At 46.4% G+C, this 22858-nt stretch overlaps 7 protein-coding genes across 13 annotated transcripts in view; 3 read left to right on the top strand and 4 right to left on the bottom strand.

Moving 5' to 3' along the window:
* LOC117142622 (rho GTPase-activating protein 100F) overlaps positions 1–4084 on the bottom strand; it is a 34404-nt gene extending 30320 nt beyond the window's left edge. For 3 of the 7 annotated variants that reach the window (XM_033306708.1, XM_033306710.1, XM_033306709.1), the window contains exon 1: positions 2799–4072. The gene's annotated coding sequence lies outside the window, so the exon portion shown is untranslated. Of the gene's footprint in view, positions 1–2798 lie in introns of all 7 variants that reach the window. The other 4 variants (XM_033306715.1, XM_033306711.1, XM_033306714.1 and 1 more) reach the window with 3 other exon arrangements.
* A 300-nt stretch (positions 4085–4384) lies between these two features.
* Positions 4385–6217, top strand: LOC117145785 (ferrochelatase, mitochondrial). Its single transcript, XM_033311564.1, has 5 exons — positions 4385–4482; positions 4537–4915; positions 5191–5292; positions 5347–5668; positions 5728–6217. Exons 1-5 carry the CDS (start codon positions 4446–4448, stop codon positions 6040–6042), a joined length of 1155 nt encoding a protein of 384 aa, XP_033167455.1. The 5' UTR covers positions 4385–4445; the 3' UTR covers positions 6043–6217.
* Positions 6218–6302: 85 nt separating this feature from the next.
* LOC117145784 (solute carrier family 52, riboflavin transporter, member 3-A) lies at positions 6303–9878 on the top strand. The gene is made up of 2 exons (XM_033311563.1): positions 6303–7037; positions 8222–9878. The coding sequence occupies exons 1-2, from the start codon at positions 6922–6924 to the stop codon at positions 9567–9569; spliced, it is 1464 nt and encodes a 487-aa protein (XP_033167454.1). The 5' UTR covers positions 6303–6921; the 3' UTR covers positions 9570–9878.
* Positions 9879–9979: 101 nt separating this feature from the next.
* On the bottom strand, positions 9980–11293 carry LOC117145786. Its single transcript, XM_033311566.1, has 2 exons — positions 11103–11293; positions 9980–10975 (listed from the first exon to the last, which is right to left on the bottom strand). Exons 1-2 carry the CDS (start codon positions 11146–11148, stop codon positions 10230–10232), a joined length of 792 nt encoding a protein of 263 aa, XP_033167457.1. The 5' UTR covers positions 11149–11293; the 3' UTR covers positions 9980–10229.
* Positions 11294–11412: 119 nt separating this feature from the next.
* On the top strand, positions 11413–17138 carry LOC117145780 (DDB1- and CUL4-associated factor 5). Its single transcript, XM_033311559.1, has 7 exons — positions 11413–11998; positions 12066–12249; positions 12402–12668; positions 12726–13000; positions 13061–13191; positions 13245–13935; positions 16180–17138. The coding sequence occupies exons 1-7, from the start codon at positions 11659–11661 to the stop codon at positions 16620–16622; spliced, it is 2331 nt and encodes a 776-aa protein (XP_033167450.1). The 5' UTR covers positions 11413–11658; the 3' UTR covers positions 16623–17138.
* Positions 14001–15815, bottom strand: LOC117145783. The gene has a single exon (XM_033311562.1). It carries the CDS (start codon positions 15813–15815, stop codon positions 14001–14003), a length of 1815 nt encoding a protein of 604 aa, XP_033167453.1.
* Positions 16949–22761, bottom strand: LOC117145779 (bromodomain adjacent to zinc finger domain protein 1A). The gene is made up of 6 exons (XM_033311558.1): positions 22255–22761; positions 20555–21788; positions 18138–20500; positions 17902–18077; positions 17397–17835; positions 16949–17334 (listed from the first exon to the last, which is right to left on the bottom strand). The coding sequence occupies exons 1-6, from the start codon at positions 22374–22376 to the stop codon at positions 17235–17237; spliced, it is 4434 nt and encodes a 1477-aa protein (XP_033167449.1). The 5' UTR covers positions 22377–22761; the 3' UTR covers positions 16949–17234.
* Between the last annotated feature and the right edge of the window lie 97 nt (positions 22762–22858).

Genomic DNA, 22858 nt, shown 5'->3' with positions numbered 1-22858 from the left:
CAAATAGGGATACAAAAAAGTGTAGCAACATATATTTATTTCATTCATACAGGAGCCAATAAAAGTCAACACCCAATGGCTTAACATTGAATGGCCCCTATGCCATCCTCAGTCAGATTATTCATCATCATCATCATCGGGATGATCACTGTCATCGACATTAAAGGAAGCCAGTAAAGCCTTGGATGGCACAATGCCACAACTCCAGATTTTTTTCCAGAAAGCAGCTTGGCCCCCTCGAACTCCTCCTCCGTTGCTCCCGCCGTAATTGCAATGAAAAATGTTACAATCGTGCACAGGACATTCAAATGTACAAAGAAGAATGTGGAGCTATGTCCTCACGAACATGTCAGGGGGTCCAGCTGCGTCACTGACAACTGATTTCCTTGCCAGTTTCCATCGCTAGTTCCAGTGATGTCAAAGACTTTCCTTGCGGAGGTTATAAAGAGTCTAGAAATTGTATTCCGAAATTTGGAAAAAAGAGGAAATACATATACGAAATACATTGAACAAGCAATACTGGAAAGAACATATGTGTTAGTGGATAGAACCAGATATTTTGCTCACACAGCTTAAACAGCATCACTGCCGGGTGTACTAGGTATGGAACTGAAAAATGTCTATTCATAATTCCTTTCTAGGCGGGTGCACTGCATCCGTGCGGGGAGCTGCATGAGCTGGAACATGCAGATACAAGATACTTTGTGTCACAGTGGCAGCAGCGACAGAGTACAGCAGTCACGAGGAGAGATGTTGCCCGGGTGTTCAGCAACAGCAGCAGCGACACCCATTACCACATCGAGAACAACTTTACCAGTCGCCAGTCGCCAGTCGCCGGGAATGTTGTCTATGCACGCATAAAATGTATTATAATGACATCATAAATCGAGCTCGCTATGTGTGTGCATAAATGAGTGACAAAGCTTGCCCGCACTCCGTTCCAGTGGCAAAAATGGCAAATCATTTATCAAATAACAAAAAACGGAGACTTGTCGCAGAAAGCAAGTGCGAGAACAAAAAAGAATTGGCAACGCCAAGCAGAATCCAAATCTATAACTAAATTGTCATAAATAGTGAAAACCGAAATTAAAAAAAGATATCGATATAAATTTTACACTTTAACAATTTTTTTGCTTGAGGCAGTGTTACAATGACGACAGGCAGATTTATCGATTTCCCTCTTTGGGCTCAGTTGTAACCCCATCATGGCATTATTTGGTTTGGTATGGTTATTGCTGCGTTCAAGTTTATCCACAACGCCCCTTCCCCATCAGTCCCTTGTCCACACTTTGACTGGTTAGTAGCACCCGACAAAGGAATAAACATCGCAACAAGAAACAGAGACCCACCACTGGGGACCGTCGCACCCTCACCCACAAACCCACCATCACACCCACTGGGCTTTGCCGCACGCTCATGCGACTGCACACCCACTGAGGCAAAAAAAGGATACTTCCTTTTAGAAGTTATATTTATCGGCTCAGTTTTAGTTGTAGAGCGAAGAGGCCCCACAACAACTCTTGATAATCGATATTACGATCATCTACTTTTCAGATCGGCGCCCATCATCGGCAAAACCCCAATTTGCAGTGCAGTCGCGTCGCGCCATGTGGTCCTTTCTTCCGGTGCCTCACCAGGCGACTGTGCAACATGCCACCCGCAACTAGGAACTCGCAACTCCGAATTTGGAGCTCCCAACTCGCCACTTGGACGGCGGATAGATGTCGCGTTAAAATGCCAAAAATATGCTCGAAACCATAGAAACTAGCAAAGTTGCGGCGAAACCGTGGGTTTATCTAATTAGTGAGAGCAGAATCAAAAGGATGGAATTATGGCTGCACAGCCTGGAAGCCGCCATCCACACGTACAGCTCGGCTTATACCACACACACAAGGACCAAACGAACTAATATGAAATTTTGAGGATACTTTCTGTTAAATATTTTCTATATTGTTCACATATACTGCCTTAAAATAAGTTAATCATCATGCTTGTGCTTCTCAAAGAGAGAAAACTACTGTAAAGTAGCGATTTAAATGCTATCTATGGAAATCCATTTTTGCTACAATTTTTTTATACATGGGGCTTTAGTTCTAACAAAAAATTAAGATAGTTGTGCGGCTCGGCTTTTTTAAATTATTTTTATGGCATGGGGCTCCACACAAAGTTTTCTGTTTGCTGGTAAATTGGAGCAAAGCTTTTAACTTGGGGGTAGTTTCGTGGACTGAAGGGGCGATTCGGGGTGTAAAAAGTAATGGTGGCTTTGAGCATAAAAAACGTCCAAAAAAGATTTTTGATTGTTAATGTCGCGGTATGGTTTGCTTTCTGTTCACTTTTTCACTTGTTCTTAAATTATTTCTAATGGTGTGATAGTGGAGATCTTGAAATAATTTGCTGCTGGAATAGACTCCGCTTTATGTTACATTTGCTCGAATTGATTGGACGAAATGCCATGTTTTTATCCAAATGAATTGGAACCTTCACCAGCCAATGACTACAATGAATGATAAAAGCCTATCAGAAGACGTTTCTTTCAAAAAGTATTCAAAAAGTATCCAAGCATTAGAAGTTCTGGAAACAGGATTTGTTTTAATAGTAAATTGATCACTCGCCACAAGTGATCGCTTATTGGAGTTGTGGGAGAGCCTTATCAAAAAGCAAAGCCGAATTTGACAGCGACAAGGTCATTTCCCTTGACGGACTTGTCACTTTTCATATAGTTTTTTAATTAACTAAAAGCTGTCGACTGCATCGCCGCCCGTGAGATTCCTGGATAGGACCCTTTGTTGAAAACTCACCTGCACTGTGGAACTGGGTTCCTCCTGACGTCCTAATGCTTGACGTTTTGCGTCTAATCCGTGCCAACGGCTGCTGCCCAAGTTATGAAAACATGAGATCACAAATTGCAAGGGACAACTGGGGCCGGGTTGAAGAGAGGGGCGGAGGTGTGGGAGTGGGCTAGTTGCAGTCACCGGTCGTAAATGTGTGCCGCGTTGTGAAGAGGATGCACTTGCTCTCTTTGGTAGCTCTCTCTTGCTCTCTCTTTTTCTCTAAAAATGTCTATCTCTTTCGCTCGCTAGCGTTGCCTTTTATTTCGGCTTTGATTTGTTTTAATTTCCGCTGAAGCTGCTTTTACTTCCGGGGCAGTGAGAATGCAAATGCAAAACGCAATTGGCTAGGTGCGGGTTTTTGTTGTTAGAGACTTATCGCTGGTTCGGTGGTCAATGGCTTGGGATTTCGAGAAGCAGTACATCCTTGCAGCCTCTCTTTGCTCCTTTCTCCGCCGTCTTTCGTTGCCTTTCGTTTCGATTTCGATTCACACTTTCGTCGTATTCACGGCTTCCCATGCAACTTTTTTGCTGCGGCATTTTTTGCGTAAATTATGAGATAATTTCAACATGTTTTTGGTTCCCGGAAAAAGTGCAATTTATTTTTTTGCCTTTTCATTGATCTGTGCGCGAGGGTGCTTGCGGGCGCGTGTGTGTGGGCTCGCGGCAGGCGGGTGTGAGAGTGTGTGGGTGGTGCGGGGAGCCCGTAGCGGAATGCGTCCGTGTGGCAGCGCGAAGCTTTCGCAACTATGCGAATTTCCTGCGTACGAATTTCAGTATAATAAAATATCCTGTTCCTCTTCTAAGTCGAGAAAGAGAGCAAGAGAGCGCTAGTTAACATGCGCGTGCGCCACGAATTGGAGCACTTTAATGCTGGTGGCGATAACACGGACAGGGACACATCACTAATACTCGCGCACGTACACCCACCACCGCGGTGGCGCTCCTTCCCTCTCACTCACTCCAAAACTCCCTACGTTTTTTTCACTGTGCTGCGCCGCTTGTCCTTTTGCTTTTCTCCGATGTTAAACGGCACTTTTGGTTGTTTTTCAAGCTTCCTTAACTTTTGGGACCCTGGGCCGCGTGTTTTATTGTGTTTTTGCGCAGCAATTGTGCCTGCATTCGGTGGAAAAACTACAAAATATTATTTAATCGGAGGAAACGAAACACTCGCAGCAAGCGACGAGAGCGAAATGCAGCGTGCAAGAGCGAGACTGCACCACAGTCAGCTTTTACCGTTGCACGCAGCGTTGATGACAAGGGAGAGAAACAAGGACGCAGGCGCGAAAAATTCCTGTTGTGTGCTTGAAGAACAGTATATACTAGATATTGGTTTCGGTTTCAATAAAAAGAAATTAAATAGTAAATGTGATTAAAAAGAAAATATTTTACAAATGATAACAAAAATACATATGATAATATTTTAATTACTGTTGAGCAATAGTTGACAGCTTACATACATAGATGGCGTGACGGTTACTTCTTTACAGAACTCTGTTACGTTCTGAAAAACTCAAGAATCTGTGGGATCATACATTTTGGTATTTCAACTATTTTAGCAACTGGTAACACTGTTCGACACCGGTGCAATCAATTTGGGTCAATTTAAAAGGAACTATGTTTTTGCATAACACAAGGCTTTGCAGACTGGCAAGTGAGTATTCGAGTGGATACAGTTCCCAGGCCATTCCTACACATTCCTCCACAGGTGGTCTGGCGGGAGGCGTACGCCACCTGAGCGGCCAGAAACCGAAGACCGCGATCCTAATGCTTAACATGGGCGGTCCGACCCACACGGACCAGGTGCACGACTACCTACTGCGTATTATGACCGACCGGGACATGATCCAGCTGCCGGTGCAGAGCCGTCTTGGTCCGTGGATCGCCCAGCGCAGAACGCCCGAGGTACAGAAGAAGTACAAGGAGATCGGCGGTGGTTCTCCGATTCTTAAGTGGACCGAGCTGCAGGGCCAGCTGATGTGCGAGCAGTTGGACAGAATCTCCCCGGAGACAGCACCTCACAAGCACTACGTCGGTTTCCGCTACGTGAATCCCCTCACCGAGAACACGCTGGCCGAGATCGAAAAGTGAGTGTGGTCGAGAAGTAGAACAAGAGTGATGTAAATATCCCGAGGGTCGTGAAATTGACCTATATATATTACTAACAGACTCTCACAATAACATACGTTATAGTAAATAAGTTTGTATAGACTTCGAATGCAAGTTTCAAGATCCTGCTATTGCTTTATCAGTTGACTTTTTGGACAAATTACTGAAACCTATACCTGGAATTTAGGGTCATTTGGCGCTTCTTAAGGGATACATGTTAATATTTAAACATAAACTTTTAACTCAATTGCAGCGACAAACCAGAGCGCGTTGTACTCTTTTCACAATATCCACAGTACAGCTGCGCCACCTCCGGATCCAGCTTTAACTCCATATTCACCCATTATCGGAGCAAGTGAGTTAGGAATACACAATTACAGCTGTATATTTGACCCCCTCTTTACCTCAGTGATCTGCCCTCGGATATCAAGTGGAGCATTATCGACCGGTGGGGCTCCCATCCACTTCTAATCAAAACGTTTGCCCAGCGAATTCGTGACGAGCTGGCCAAATTTGTGGAGACGAAACGAAACGATGTGGTCATCCTCTTCACTGCCCACTCCCTTCCCCTTAAGGCTGTGAACCGGGGCGACGCGTATCCCTCGGAGATTGGTGCTAGCGTACACATGGTGATGCAGGAACTTGGTCAGACGAATCCCTATAGCCTGGCATGGCAATCCAAGGTGGGCCCGCTACCCTGGCTGGCGCCCGCAACTGATGATGCCATTAAGGTGTGACTTCAAGGCCGTATTTCCATTCCCATGCACTAAAACCAAGCCCATCTTTACAGGGCTATGTTAAGCAAGGCCTGAAGAACTTCATCCTTGTGCCCATTGCCTTCGTGAACGAGCACATCGAGACGCTGCATGAGCTCGACATCGAGTACTGCGACGAATTGGCCAAGGAGGTCGGCGTAGAGGAAATCCGTCGAGCTGCAGCCCCCAACGACCACCCGCTGTTCATCGACGCCCTGACAAACGTTGTGGCAGACCACCTGAAGTCCCAGCAGGCAGTCAACCCCAAGTTCCTCATGCGTTGTCCCATGTGCTCCAATCCAAAGTGCAGGGAGAGCAAAAGCTGGTACCGCCAGCTCTGCTCGAACTAAGCAGCCAAGGCAACTTGCGGGTCTGGGAAGCACTGCGTGACAAGCGTTTCAAGTGCTGCAGCTGGACGAGAACATTTATGCATTCATTTGGGTTTCTGGGGGATTGGTTTTCACATACTGGTGTTCATTTCTTTCCGCTTTAATTAAAGACACTGTTGAACAGTATAAAAATGCACAGATGGTTTTGGAGTAGTAGCTTTGTTGGGAAAACATCTATGCATCTATGTTACAGCGAAACTATATAAGTGGAATGCTAAAATGTAGCTTTTAAATTGCGAATGCCAATCGAGCTTGCAACTAATACACCCTTCTAGGAACACAATTTGTAAGTTCGAAACCCATAACAAAACAGTTACGCTCTATAAAGAGAGCCAGTACTTTAAAATGTTCTCTTATCTTAGTCACGCTCTCTCTCTGTCGCACGTGCGATGGTTTCGGTATTTTTTCGCCGTACGAACAGCTGTTCGACTGTCAGTTTTATTCTTGCCTTCCGATCCGATGTTTATTAAATCAAATTCGACTTTTGAGTGTTCAAATGGCTGACAAAATTTGCGAAAGCTGGTCGTTCTCCCCTGCAGTCGACTTCTTCTCCTGGACACTCTTGCATTTCTCATCCTGTCGCGCCGTCAATGGAACTTCCCGGAATATTGCATAATTGAGACTTCCCAGGCCTTCAAATTGGAACTTCGACTTTGCGTTAATTGACGGCTCGCACTGGAATTAACCTGCCAATTGCCTTCGATATTCCACACTACGCCAATTGAGCCGTTGATTTTTAATAACGAACCGAGGCGCGTTTGGCCACAGTGGCCCGGATCGGGAAATCTAATCGCCGCAGGGACCATAAAACAATTCGAAGAGCACACTCCGACTCCGAATATGAGCAGGTACCACAGAGGCCGACGAGCTGGTAGCCCCACGAATCCAGCGGGGCCAGTCTACGGCGTGATCTCGACGTTGGACGACGCCACTCCGAGCCCCGCGGATTTCGCCAGGTAAGCGACCAATTACTGCTATCGCGTTTTGTTTACGCTTATTTCCCCTGAAGAGCGAAAACCAGTTTGGGATCAGGCTCAAATGCCGCGGGCGGGCTTTCTTTCCATCTCTTTTTCCAATTTTGGTTGGCTTATGTTATACGACCACATAGTGACACAGCAACTATAAGCCAATCATTGGGGTTACAATAATTTGAAAATTTTCCGTGTTCATGGTTTTTTTTTGTTATCAGCTTTCCTTGCCTAGTCTTGTACTTCACTTGCGAGCACTGTTGCTGTAATTAAACTGTAACTTGGAGTTTGCAAATTGTATGAATTTGTAAAACAAAATGATCTGCAGCGAAAACTTATTCATTTATAGAGTAAAAGGAATCAATACATCATAGTGGAAAGCTTAAGTTCTTTTTAGTCCTGCTTCTTAACCTAAGGATTCACTTTAGAGATGAAATGAATGCCTGTCAAGTTCCCGATTGTGATTCTTATCGTCTTCAGCCAGATACGTGCAGACATCGGCACTCCACTCGAATGGCCACAAATTAATTGAGTTAGCAGATTAGATGAGGATCGTATGTGACCGATGGCACACACTTAATATCACCTGAAAATAAGATTAGCGCAGAGATATATCCACTTTGGTATATCCAAAAGAAATCAATGGTATTACTGGGCACATTTTATTTTTTTTCGTCATCACACTTGGATCGCTCTTTAGATGGAATAAATGTATTGATGGGTGCATCCAATGAAAAGCTGGCGCTTTCGGTTGATTCTATACAATTTTTACAAGATTCGCGTAAGGTTCATAATTATTATATACTTGTGTGAAACGTAACGTAAAGCCACAGAACCACTTTAATCGTATTCGCTCGGTTATCTGTCCAAAAGACAAACATAATGAACTGTAAATGCCATATGCTTGATAATGACTTTTTAAGGCTTATCTGAACCATTGAGAGAAATAAGCCCGTAATTCTGACCTGGGTGCCATAAACCTAGGCAACTAATAGTGTACAATGTTGCATGCTAAATTTAGTTTTCGTTAATAAATATTCTTGAAAACATTGGGTGTTTAATTACATCTAGACATTCCCAATAATCTTATCACAATGTGAAAGGTAACTGATTTTTGAATTATTGCTAGCTCTTTGTATAGGCGTCTACCTAATCTCTTATTCTTTTTACAGATGCTCCTCTCTCGAGGCCAAGAAAAGTGAGCTGAGCTTGTTCCTTAACTGGGGAGTGCCGCAAAAAAATATGGAGATAAGCTCGAAGCTAAGAAACCGCAGCTGGCTCGTCGACGTGCTGGCTATCTTCTTTGGCATAGGCACCTGGCTGGGCGTCAATGGCACCTTCATTCAGCTTCCCCTGCTGGTGGACGAGGCACCAGAGGGCTGGAGTCTGCCCTCTTACCTTAGCGTTATGGTCCAGATTGGCAACTTGGGCCCATTGCTGTACACTGCCATCCAGAAGTACTCGCCCAAGAAACTAAATGATGGTTGGACCATTCACGGAGTGCTCCTGGTGGGAGCCATATCGTGCTTGCTGACGGCGTTCTTCTACAACCAAACCGCTTTGGTCGCTGGCACGGATCACAGCTTAGCCCTCTTCTTGCTGACCTGCTTCACGGCGCTGAATGCCTGCACTAGCTCGGTTCTTTTTATGCCCTACATGGGACGCTTCAAGGAGCAGTACATGGTCACCTACTTTATTGGCGAGGGACTGAGTGGCCTCCTGCCCAGCGTGACGGCTTTGATCCAGGGCATCGGCGAGAGTGGCGACTGTGTACTGGTCAACGTAACCGAAAGCGGAGAGGAGGTCTACGAGCTGCAGAAGACACCTCCGAGATTCGATACCCGTGTTTTCTTCCTCATTCTTTTCGCGCTCATGGTGCTAGCCTATGTGGGGTATGCACTTCTGAATTCCCTCCCATTGGCCAAAAGGGAGTACGCCCAGGTGACCGTCAGTGAGGGCAACAAGTACGTTTACGGAGAGGCGGATAACCAGCAAGAAGCGGAAAAGCTGAGTAAAGGCCAGTACACATACCTGCTCCTGCTAATCGGTGCGATTTCGCTGTTCAGTAACGGAATGTTCGGCAGCATACAGTCCTACTCCAGTGCCCCGTACGGAGCCCAAGCGTACCACCTAGCAGCCACCCTGAGTGTGATAGCCAACCCGGTGGCCTGCTTCATGGCCATGTTCCTGCATTTTACCTCCCTGCGGATTATCACGGTGCTCTCTATCCTTGCGGGTCTGCTGACCAGCTATGTTTTCACCACGGCGGCCCTGAGTCCTCTTCCGCCTCTTCACGACCAGACCGTGGGTGCCGTACTCGTGGTCACAGCCTGGACTTTGCTGGTGGGGATTGTGAGCTACACGAAACTGGGAATCACCACGGTTATGCGGGCGCAGGGTGGACAGTCGCTGGTCTGGGTGGGCGCCATTACGCAGCTAGGATCCGCTATCGGAGCAGTGGCCATCTTCTTTGCTATCAACTACTCGGACCTTTTCCAGGCCGCAGAGTCGAACTGCTAACCTCGCCAGAAACTCGACGAGGCCAGGATTTCCAGGGATGCATCGTGATTTTATAAATGCTATTACTGTAGTTTAGTGTGATATTTTAATGTGTATTTCCACCTCATGTCACAATGAAGACAATACCTAATTACCTGAACTCGCGCTTTTTTATACAACAATTTGCAGTTGAATTGCAACAGTTCGTAGTTTTAAGTATAAAAGTGGATATCAACATAATGTATATAAGACGAGATCAAGAATCCAAAGTTTTAAAAATTTTAGACTTTGGCTCCTAAGTAAAGCATTTTAAAAAGAAAACGTTTGAACTTAATATCTACATTGTTTTGATTTAAAATCCAGCAAAATCAATTTCCTCTGTCGATATTAGTTGGCATAATACAAAGCATTTAAATATTCATTTTAAGAGGTATATTTATAGAGCTTTTGTCTGTTTATTATTTAAAGTATAATATGTAGGCTTGATTCATATACATCTCTTTTATACCAACTAAAATTTAATATGGGAACATAGCCTTCGATAATGCTTAGTCCTTTTTTCTATAATCGTCCTTTAAAATAGTACACCATTAAGTATTAAGGCATAAAAAAGATACTTCTAAATGCAACTAAATTGCATTAAATGTGTTTAATGCTTGCTCTTCACCAATATCAGTTCTTTTACCGATCGGCCTTTATATCCGCCCTCGATTCGTTATTGGCCTGCTCCGGCTGCTCTACTTCGCTGTCTATGTCCCCCTCGTAGCCCGAATTTGTTTTCGAGGCAACGGGGAGGGGATTGTACCCTTTGGACTCGAAGGACTCGTCCAAAGTGCAGCAGCTACAGAAGCACTCTTTAAAATGACAGCAGGTATCGCCCAGCTTCTCGGGGGCCGCATCTAAGACCTTGTTGAAGGCTTCGATCTTCTCGCGCAAGCTGCGGCTGGCACTGGGACACCCAAAGAGTTGACTTCCTTGTGGAGACGGCCGTGAAGATTCGCTGCCAATCTTTTCTAGAAAGCCGAGAACCTTCTCCAGAGAGTCTCGGGCACGATTGGAGTTCTCCAGGCTCTCCCGCAGAACTTGGCTCTCATTGAGGTGCTCAAATTCCATCAACAGACTTTGAATCTCGGTGAGGTCAGAAGGCAAGCTCATGCCCGCCACGCCGGAGGTCTGCGCGGCGTTCACCGCATTAACCGCCTCGAAACCCACAATCAGGCGCTGAATCTTGGTGGCCTCGGCCTGGTGGCCACACCTCGCGAGCTGCATCATGTCATTCACATCGCCCACCTCCTTGAGCAGCTTCACCGACGACTGCATTACCTTCTGGTGCTCCTGAATGCCATGCCGCAAGCGGTCTTGCAAGTTGTGAAGGTATAAGAAGAGTTGACGCACCTGCTCCTTTTCATCGAAATTACTTAGAAAAACTGGGAGGAAATCAGGATGGAGTAAATCTGCCTTTGAGCATATTCAAATGTTGCATGTACATGTTAAGTACATGGCATTGCTATAGAGGAGCTTAATTTTAATATAATTAAACACCTTCGGTCTTACCAGGTATTATATTTTCGCTCTTTGATGCTGAATTATCGTCGGTCATTGTTAAACGCTTGAGTCCACTAGAGATCCGAAAATCACTATAAATTTTGAAAACTGGTGACAAAACCTGATCAAATATGTTATTGTTTTAACTTAACTTTAGTTCAATCTTATGCCAATGTAAATCTCAAAGGTAAAATGATTTGAAAACCTGTTCGCTGTTGTCTCTTATCTCGGATTTGAGCCACCGCTACTCCCCTTTTTCGATCGCCTTGGTCCCACTGTAGCTGGCTGGGCGAACAGCTGTTCGGTGGTTTCTCGGTTTGTATACTTTCTGCCTTAGTTTTGATTAGGGAGCGATGCGAAGTGATGATAAACCAGTCGAAACGAGTAGTTGTTCTCTATAAAGTACATACATTTGTGTTCGTTTTTCTGACTGAATCTTACAAGCTGCATGTAAAAGATTTGAACGTGCCTTTCTGGTCTTTAAGAGTGCGCAATTAAGGGATTGCATTGATGCAAAGAAGCGCGCTGCGGTTCCAGTTCGAAGCCCCATCGCAGTGAGAGCGATATGCGTGAACCTAGACCACTGCCCTGCTGGAGACCACAACAGAACCGGAATCAGAGTCCCAGCCCCTGCAAGGGCAGCATCTCGACCTCCGTGCAAAGAAACCCAGTTGACGGAGCCCGGAAAATGAGCCTTTGGCGGAACCTGCGCTCGCTGGAGACCCGCAATCTGGACGTGGCCCTTAGCCAGCGTGAGAACATATTGGTGGCTGGCCACCTTCCCTCGGCCATTTTTCGCGAGCGACTAAGTGCGGCTCAGAATCTCTACCAGCGCAACCTAACCGGTCACTACGGATGTGTAAATGCCCTGGAGTTCAGCTCGGGCGGTCAGTTCCTGGCTTCAGGTGAGTGGAGATACCTGTTGATATCCTCCTGCCCTCCCAGCTAATCGGTGCTTTCCTCGTCCATCAGGTGGCGACGACAAGAGGGTTCTTCTGTGGAACATTGACCGCGAGCTTGTATCCAAGTTTGGAAAACCCCGTTCCATGAACGAGAAGCATGCCAGCAACATCTTCTGCCTGGGATTTGACACCCAAAATTCTTATATTTTTTCCGGGGGCAACGATGATTTGGTCATCCAGCATGACCTGGAAACGTGAGTTCCAAAGCGTTTAACGAGGCTTTGCTAATAGTTCATAAATTCTAAACATTTAATTTGATTTTTTCATACTGACTGTTATGATTTAAATTTCTTTAGTTAAATAATTTATGCTAAACAATAACTGGTTATATCCCTTCTCTGTAAAGAGGGAAAATCCTGAACCACTTTTCGCACGATGGACCTGTTTATGGTTTAAGTGTAGACAGGATCAGTGGCCATCTCTTGAGCGTGGCCACGGAGCACGGCGAGATCCTAGTGTACGACCTAAGGGCAGGGAAGTCCGAACCCCTGGCAATCGCCAAGTTCAAGACGCCCTTTAACGCCGTGGAGTTTCACCCACTTAATGGTCATTTTCTGGCCACTGCCAACGCGAAAAGGGGAGCCATGCTCTGGGATCTAAGGCACCACCAGCAGTAAGTTTATCCTAGTATTTGCCTTATAGTCTTACTCACTCACTCATTGTGCACCAGGGCCCTGTGTCAGTTCAACTACATCCCGGAGTCCCCAAGCTGCATGAGCGTGCGCTTCAATTGCAATGGCACCCTTCTGCTCACCCTGCACCGCCGGCTACCGCCGATCCTGTACAGTCCAGGAGCACCGGAGCCGGTGGCCACTTTCTACCATGACGAATACTTCAACTCCTGCACTATGAAGAGTTGCACATTTGCGGGGCCGCAGGACGAGCTGGTGGTCTCAGGCTCGGACAACTTCAACATGTTTATCTGGCGCCTGGAAGGAGTGGACTGTGAGTTAGCTAAGGGATTCAGCTTGCAGATTCCTCAAATGATTGTTGTTATTTAATCAGTGGATGAAAAGAACCAGTGGATGGAGACTACTCCCGTAATTCTCGCTGGTCACCGTTCCATCGTCAACCAGGTGCGATACAATCGCGAACGCTGCTTACTCGCCTCCTCTGGCGTGGAGAAGATCATTAAGGTAGGTTGGGTAAGCCTATACCGCTCCTAATAATAATAAAATCGATAACATAGCTGTGGAGTCCCTTTGCCCAGCAGGGCTGGGAAGGATCCCTTACCCAAGCCGAAGCCCTGCCCTACTGCACACGCGCACTGCATCGCGAGTCATCGGATCATGTGTCCCAGGACTTCAGTGCCCGTAACACCGACGAGGACCAGGTAATGCTGGCCTTCTTCGATACTTTGGTGCAGCACGAGCTTGAGTCCTGGAGCACTGTGGACAATCAGAACAGCTCTAAAAGCAGCACACACACATCGACGTGTAGCGAGGTCAGTTCGCCAACTGAAGAGCCCAGCGAGGAGGAGCGCGATTGGGATCAGGACCCTCAGACTGAGCGGGACCAAAACGAGGAAAATGTGCAAGACCAGGATATCGATACGCCTAACGTCAGCGAACTGAGCTGGCAGACTTATCCGAATCGTATTTTCTACCTAATCGCTAAAAAGCGCCGCGCCTTACTTCAGTTAGCGGTTAGGGGCACTTCTCGACATCCGCGCAACGTGGACCAGTTGCTCCAGAGGCTCCTTGGCGAACAAAAGCAGGCTGCCACGCAGGCGCGGATTAGCGACTGGCTTGAGGAGACGCAGCGCCTCTTCGGCGACGACGAGCTACCCACCACATCAGCGGAGGCTGCAGCCCGGGAGCAGCGACGACGAGACGGCGTTCTGTTCTGTCGAAATCGGAGGACACAGGAATTTAAAATAGGTAAGGCCGGTGGCGGTGCACTATTCGTAGACTTTAATAGAATTATCATAATATTAATGGGTTAATTACTTGGGGCTATGCAGTTTTCGTTTACGGCCCAACAAAATCTCCGCCATGCAAACAATAGCTGAAAGTAGACATCCAATAGTGAGGGCGTAAAAGGCGAGCTGGACGTCGGACAAGGTGAGCACCTTCCACCGTCCTACGTCTAGTTCGGCCAAGTATTCGGGGAACCGTTGGATGCTCCATTTGGCGCGCTCCTTCGCCTCCCCTGTCCATAAGCCGACGATTCCCCCCGCCACGAGGCGCAGTACGATCCGGTTGACCTCCTCCAAATAAGGCGAGGGACGAGGCAGCACATAGGCAATGTGATAGTTCTTGGGACACTCGGGGATTTTATGCACTTTCTTAGTCATCACGTATCGAATGTCACTCAGCTGCAAACTGGCGGATCGGGTGACGCCCGCGAATCCTCCTCTCTTCGACACCATTTCAATTAGTCGCTCCTCGCCCTCGGCCACCAGCATCATCTTGGCATCCAATCGACGGTAGACCTCTGAGTCGTGACCATAGAAGAGATCATCCTTAAAGGCAGGATGTTTTATATAAATAGGCTTGCCAGACTCATCCAATTCCCTCAAGGTATTTGCATCTCGGTAGTAAAGAGGTCTTATGTAAACTGTTGCCAGACTGGACTCAAGCAAGGCTCCAAAAATCACGCTCACCAGACACAGAGAAGCCACAAAGATGCGTTCCGAGTGAAAGGGGGGAAAACGACCCACATTCACACGCACCCAAACGACCCATGTGTCGATGAAAATGCGTCGCGCCGCTCCGAAGTAACTAATCCGCGTAGCCCGTGAACCATCCGGTATGCGCTCTATACAAAGAATTATATTTACGGCTCTAAGAATAAGCCAGACTAGGGCTCCTAGCAGACCCACCAGCAGAAAGCATAACCACACGTCCGTGTGAACAGCGAAAAGAGGCAAAATGGATTGCGGAATTCTCTGTGCTTTCTTCACGTACAAGCAAAGCTCATCCATGTAAACGGCCGCACTGAACTGGATGTGCGTAGTAAGATAGTCCTTGACAAAGAATCCGGCAAAGATGATGTCCACCTCTCCGCGGTGAGCGCGACCGACGCCGCCACTATATTCTCCATTTGCCAGCCGACCGCCAAAAAATTCATCATCCGGCCACAGATAATCAGCTGTGAAGTTCAGTTGCCTCGCCACGGTTTTGGCCAATTTAGCATCCGCTCCTGTTACACTTAGGACCTTGTTTTCGCCGTCTCCAATCACACTTGAATAAACTGAATCGAAAATGTATATTCTCAAATGGTAACCCTCCAGATTCTTGTAGATTCTTGAATAGGTTTTGGAATCTTGAACCACCACTAAACTCCGCGTAAAGGGATTGAAGAGAAGTACACATTCCTTGCGTAATTGGACGTAGTAAATCCGGCTATGCCCATGCTGAAGCCAAACATCGGCCGCGAACTCCATTAATAGTACATCGTCCTCAATTAAGTAATTCTCTAAAGCCAATATGTAGAAGCCATCTGTGTTAACCAAACTGGTCCGGATTTCCTGCATTTGATGAACGCCAGCAAAAATGAAAAAATGATGTCTCATAATTTCTGCTCTTGACGGAACTTCCTCCTGTTTCACACTAATTTTGATGGAGCTCTTTTCTTGCACCATCAAAAACTGAACAAGATCATTGCCTCCGTCTTCCGAACTCCTTAGATGCAGTTCAAGGCCGCCCTCAAGCTGCTCCACAATGGAGGTCAGGACTCGCTTGTAGTCCGTGTTATTGGCTTGACCAAGGGCTCCTCCCACTAGAGCCAGCATAATTAGCTGCAAAGTCGCCGCCATGTCAGGAGTTACTGAACCGTCGACTGAGATTGTGGAGCGTACAATAGCATGGGTTCGGGATACTAGGGTGCCGGTCGACTGACATCCTGTTGGACAAGTGTTTGTTTAGTGTCAGAGCCACTGACACCTGAGGGCGGACTGCTACCCACAATTATTGGCAAGTATCCGGGGTTTGTTGACACAACCAGACTTAGCCCCATGACTTGTCCATTTATGCGTGCACAATGAAATTCTCTTCTGTTACAGCAACCTTTCGGGATTTATTGATATGTAAATTATTCGGGTGAAACGATTTTCTTTATATTTAAGCGAGTTTCCCAATTAAACGTTTGAAATACTATAAGATTATATTTCCCTATTTTAGTTGAAACGCCAAAATCCAGAATCACTCAAAGAATACGAAAGCGAAAATTAAGACAGCCTATTCAGACCACAAAACACAGAAGAGCGACTGCTCGACCACGCACCACCGAGATGGACGAGAGCAGCTCGTCAAGCGACACCAGGGCTACCTACGACTCCGATGATGAGCAGACCTCGTCAGGCGATAATAACAACAACAATACCAATGAAAGGGAAAGCGTCCAAACGGACGATGATGGAGACGACTCCTCCACAACTTCGTTGACCTCCATGGAGGCCCAGTTTTCTCAGGCTCCAAGCACCTCCAGTTCTTTTCTTTTTCACCAAATGGAGAGCAACAACAACAGCCAGCTTACGTCCAACCAAAATCACAAGGCAGTAAATGGACTTATTCCGGATAATTGTAATACTGAGTCAACAGCATCCACATCGTCATCCATATAGGTCCTACGCATATGAAAGCAAAGATTCCTCTTTTAAATATCTTCCTAAGCGTAAATATGTTTTTATAGGAGAAAACACCATTCACTCTTACTTTTAATGTCCACTGAAACACACACATAAAAAGTAATAATAACGCACTTTTTGCTCGATTAAAAATAATTTGGCATGTTAGGTTCTTTAAGCGATCCAGTTCGCGTTCAAATCGTCTGTTTTAAAAACTGGCAAACTCCATCTCACCATTTTTTATGGGTTTACACGGAGCTAAGCTCTTTTAAAATTTGTATTAATTTACTTTTAGCTTTTTACACCTCCATTGATTTATTAAATAAAATTGTATTTACTTATTTATTTTGAATCGTTTGTTTCCGCTCACTTCATTTATTGATTGTGGAATTTTCGTAGTGTCTACAATAATTTATAAATACATAAAGTCTCATAAACCAACAGATAAGGATTTTTGCATATGCGTGTGCTGAACTTAGAACTGACATGCACGAAAATAAAGATCTTTAAATACACTTAATATTTGTGCTTAAATATATATGGTTTTCAACTACGGCTTAGAGTAGACTAACTAATTTACACGATAGCTGGTGGAGATCAGTGTCCGGCTCAGCAAGCTTTGACTTCCCCGTTCATATCGCTAGGCCTAAACGGTAGCTGCATGTCCCTACATCGATCGATCACGAATCGCTCTAGTTGACAACCAGCGCTGCAACGGATTCAAGTTAAAGGATTAATGAGTCCACTTACGGATTATACCAATTTACTCACTCGTATATTTCGTTGCCTTCTACGTTGTACAAATCGCAGTTTCTAAACACCAACTGAATGTCGCTGAGCAGCTCCTCGTTCAGCTGGTAGGCGCCCATGTTTAGCTTGGACTTGATTTTAGCTAGATCCATGGGCGTCTTGATGATCTGATGGTAGTCGGGAACCTCCGATGTCAGCACTGGTCGCAGAAACGGCCAAGCGGCCTTGTGCTTCATGATCTGCTCAAGCAGATCGTACAAGGCGGCACTGTTCAACGGCAGGTGCTCGTTCGTCCGACGCCCGCTTCTGCGATGGTTGTTGTTATTGACGCTGCTGTTGTTATTATTGTTGTTGTTGTTGCCGTTGCTTGGGCGGGCGGACTTGTCGACAGATAGGCGCAAAGAGTTACGGGGTCGCTTGGCTTTTGGCTCCTCCTCATCGGGGTCATGATCACCATTCACTTGTGGGTTAGAAATTACACGGGCTATAAGTCAGCTAGTCAATAATGAGAAATTTGTGGACTTACTGTTACTGTGCCGACGCCTAGGTCGTTGTGGTATCGGCTTGCAGGTTTTACAAACGAAATCTGTGCGCGGCGGTCGCTTGAGGTGGACACATTCCAGGTGGAAGAATTGTCTGCATTGCACACATTTGATCTCACCGCCATCGTAGAAACACTTCTGACACACCTTCTCCTCATCTCTGTGGATTTGCAATGGGTTCATTATCTAAATTACATTTTCTATTCAGTTTTTAACTTACGACTCGTCTTCGATCGTATCTTCACCGGCTGTTAAGGAAGCATCATCGCTGATGTCTCCGCTGTCAACGTCTTCCTGGGCATGTTCTTCAATCTCTTTCGATGTAAGTCTTCTGCTGGTTGGCCGTGTGCGGGGCCGCCTTAAAGTTCGCCCATTGACTCTAGAAGATGAGGGGGTAGAGGCCACACTTTCGTCGTCCTCAACGTCCTCATCGTGTTTTTCGTTCTCGTGCTCCGCTTCCTCATCCGTCACATCGTCATCCTTTTTATCTTCCTCTTCTTCGTCTGTAGCTTCCTCCTCCTCCTCTTCCACGATAAACCTGCGTTTCTTCTTTGTCGTTTGCTTTTTATCCTTTTCGGTTTGACCATTGTTGAGACCCAGACTCTTCACGCAATCATTGCAATACCAGTTGCCCGGGGGTACAGACCTCAGCTTAGGCTTCAGGCAGAACATGTGAGTGCCAGCGTTGCATTCATCGCACAGCAGCATCTTCTCCGGATCGCTGCCACGCCTGCATACCTTGCATAATGACTTATTGGTAGAACGCCTCCACTGAATACAGTCGTGCAAGATGTTTAGGTGCAGAAAGACTTGAGCAAAGCTTGTACTTTCCATTAGCGAAACTTCCCACTGGTGCAAACGAGAGTCACAGGCAAGTTTTAAAGCCTCCTGCTTGGGGTCCCACTTCTTCATGCCGTAGGGTTCCTTCAGGAACCGCTTTCCAATAGCTTGCTCCACTTGGAGAAGGGCCGAGGCCATGTTATGCACGGCGATGGGAATCGAGACGGCATTCGTATGCTGACCCTCCTCATCGTCGCTGTCTGGTAGGGGTTTTGTGTCTGCAGAAGCTGCCAAATACATGCCAGGATCGCGATATGGTTTCCTGGCATATTTACCTAACAGAGCACCATCGTCCTCCTCGTGAGTTTCGTGGGATTCGTTGTCAGAACCAGCCTCGTCTTCCAACTTGCCACCCGGGCCCCACTGCAACTTGCACTGGGCGTCGTAATTGCCTGCAAGCAAGTCACTTCGCCACTTTTCCATATCCTTGACTTTCAGGCGGCCGAGATCACCAGTGTAAATATCATTTTCAAATTGTATAATTCGATCCACCAAATGCAAGCGCATCACTTCGTTTAGATCGGTCCCATTCGGTAACCCAAAATTTGCTTCTCCGTATTTACGGTGAGTTTCAGATTCCATCGCCGCCATAAACTTCTTGCGCATAGTTTCGTTTTCCAGACTTAGCAAGTCTACTGGGCAGGTCTTAGCATGCTGTTCGATTAAGGAGCGCAGAACGGATAGCTCTTGAAGGAGTTCGTATTCACGGAGACCATTCGGATTGAGAGCCTTAATTAATTCATCGATCTCTTCGGCTTTGTAAATATATGCCCAACGCTGCCGTTGCCCATTTCTTGAATCATGCACAATACAAGATCGTTTGTCACCACTGCACATCAAAAGCTCGAAATGAGTGGGAGCCTCTGGAGGATCAGATTCGACATCCATGGGTTCTGCACTGCCGTTAAGGCGATGCTCCTGGTTCTCCTTGTTCTCCAGAGAGTGCTTCGCCTTTTTCTTGGTCTTCTTTTCGTCGTCACCGTAGAGTTTGAGTAGATATACCCTTAAGTCCTTGCGATTCTTTGGCAATGCAGCCTGCTGACGAATTTCTATTTGGGACTTATTTGTTATTGGTTGCTCCAAACAAGTGTCAAGGCTGTCAGGCGAATGCTCGACAAAGATTCCAGGCATGGACTCCAAAACATAATATTTCCTGTAGCACCTATCCATGCCTAAGTAAACCAAAAAATTGAATAGTTGCGAATGCAACTTAAGCATCTGCAACTCGTGCTTGCGATGTTGCTGATCCGATTGGGCGTGTAACTCGGTAATACTCTTCTTCAATTTCTCGACCAACGCTTCCCTCTTTTCAGGCTCAACTCCATTCACCTCCAGGTGGTGCGTTTGCGTAAGTTTTTTCCTGTTTATTTCTACGGCGGCTAATCTCTTATTTTCCGCGACAACTAGAGCTCGTAGATCTTGCCTGGCCTTTGCTGTTTGCTCCATACGCTCCTCAATCAAGTTAATCGTGCCCGAGTATGTCAGAATTTGGGACATCAGGCACCGAATCAGGAGCATTATATCCTTAAACTTTAGTTGATATACGGAATGGTTTTTAAGAATGCGCAGGATGTGCGAGTGTTCCAGACGTAGTTCCAGACCTGGATCTTCTTTTGACGAGTAGCCATTCCGGTACATGACTCTCCAGCGCTCCGCCTTTTCATTCACAAAAGCTCCGGATCCAAGCAGATGCAGTCGTAGCACTTCACTGAGAGTCAGTGCATCTAATGGTAGTTCATTTACCTATTGCGAAAAGAAAATTAGTTTAGATAACACACGTCGGAACAAAGTATTAACCTTAAAGGAAAAGTGCCTCTTGGTGTATAGGTGACTTTTGGCGGCCTGCGCCATACTCCAATAGGGCTCCTGAGTTTGGGCAGCCCGATCGAGATAGGTCACTGCGCATTCCTCCTCCTCTTCTTTTTGCAGATCGAAAACAGTGCCAAGCAGAACGAGGAGGATGTCCGATAGTGGGCCCGCAATCTCACGAGCAGTCAGTGCTCGTGTCATCTCGTAGAAGCTGAGGTTCTGACGGAACACCTCGATGCCGGACAACAATCCTGTGTACGTGTGCATAAACTCGCGCATCATGAAGGCATCACCCAGGAGGTGCTCAGGCAGCAGTGTGACGATCTGTCTGTAGCGGGGCAGGACTTTCTGGTCGGTTCGCTCCAGGTCGTCCGTCTTTTGAAGCAGCAAATTACATTCGTTTTCAACGCGTTCCATTAACTGTGCCTTCTTTTCCGCCTTTTGCCTTTCCAACTCAATAAGCTTGGCCTCTTTTTCTCGCTTAACCCGCTCCATTTCCTCTGCCAGAGATTTAGCATCAGACTTGGCCTTCGCCTTTGACTTTGCAGCCGTTGCTTCATCGGCGACAATATATTTGTTGAGAGTGGATTGCTTCTTGGCGTCTTTGGTGTTTGGTTTTTTAATTTTAGCAGGAGAATAGCGTGGCATTTTGCCAATGAAAATTGTGGAGAAGTTTATCCCAGGGTTTGTCACGTACTGCTTGTATGCCTCTGGCTTGGGCCGAAGAAGTCCGTCCACCCGCGATACATTGCTCTTTATAAACATACTCAGGTTTTCCAGGTTGAACTCCATGCGCGACCGACGTATTTGCTTAAAGGGCAGCTCAATCTCTGCACTGGGATCGCCCTTGTTTGGTCGTAGTCTGTAGACCAGGTTGTCCGTGTCCTCGTAGATACCATTGAGTGGTTCTGGCATATTTTTGTCCAACTTGACACCCAACACCGTGTACGTGGCGTTCTTCTTAGCTTGCACCTCCTCGCCGATGAAGTAGCGCTTGCGCAGGAATTTGGCAACTATCATGTTCAAGGTGTTGACCGCCGACTGTTGGGCGTGCTCCACAACCAAAAGGACGGGTGCCCGAAGGCTCTGTTTGAACTGCTCCATCTTCTTGCGGGCCGCCCGCTCACTTTTGACCGCCTCCTCGTAAGTGAGGTTCTCCTTGCCGGTGGCCTCGCACTGCCACACCGTTGAGTTGATCACCATCACGTGCCGGAAGTAGTTTCTGGATAGAGAAAATCAATAGATCAGTGTAAGTGGTTTTTAAGGTCAATTTATTTTGATATTATTCAATCTTGTCACATTAAGACATATTTAGTATGTTGGCTATTTATAATAATAGAATAAAAGATTTCTGATCTTAACAAGATCTAAAAGGATCGTATAAGTCAACAAATTCCAAATTCGAGAGCGCGCGCTTTGTTTGGCACCAGGTGGCAACTCTGCGAGCAGCTGTGCGGCGGCAGCTGTAATTTCTTCCCGCCACCGAACAGCGTTTTTTCGCCTTTGGCCCACGAGACTCGCACACTACTGCACCCCTACGTACACACACACACTGTATGCTGATGTACGGTACATCGTGTGCAAATGATTTTGCAGCGTCGCTTTTGTTGTATACTTTAGCGCAGCGTCCACCTAAAGGCAGGAGAAGGGAAGGGGCAGTTGCACGAATGGTAGCAGGATGCACTTACTCATAGTCGCGAAAAATGCGCTTAGTGATGTAGCAGCAGAAGACCTGGTCGTTGTCGTGGAATGTTTCGTTCTTGCCCTCCTTCTGATTCAGGTCGAATCCTTCCCGCTTGCAAATGGGCATGTTTGGTGTTTTTTTGCTCTTGAATGTCCCAAATATTAAATGGCAGTCCTTGCAAGTGCACGTTTAACAGTTCACAATAAAAACAACCGCGGCGCAACTGATAAATTTTACAACGCCAAGCGACAAGCGCAAAAGGCGCCCAAATTTTCACGCCTTTTTGGAGGGGCTTTCGATGCAAACGGTTTTCCAGCGATACGCGCGTTGATTTCCGACGCAAGTATACAAGCTGTCGGTGGGCGACACTATTCCGGCGATTTCCACTATGTTTGTGGCTGGCTTCCTCAACACCAACTACTTAAATCCGTTTATTTTCCAGCGCACAAACTATTTTCACGCGCATATTTTGGGGCCTATCGCTCTTCGACATTAAACTATCGGTTATCGAGTTTTTGCGAACAATGTTACCGAACTTCACGAGCGCAGAAAACCGTAAGGACGCGGTCGGATGGATGTCAATAGTTCGATAAGTAGTCCAGAATAAT

This window comes from Drosophila mauritiana, chromosome 3R, assembly GCF_004382145.1.
Source record: "Drosophila mauritiana strain mau12 chromosome 3R, ASM438214v1, whole genome shotgun sequence".
Lineage (NCBI taxonomy): Eukaryota > Metazoa > Arthropoda > Insecta > Diptera > Drosophilidae > Drosophila > Drosophila mauritiana.
The sequence above is the reverse complement of the archived record's forward strand: the minus strand, read 5'-3'. Positions and strand labels throughout refer to the sequence as shown.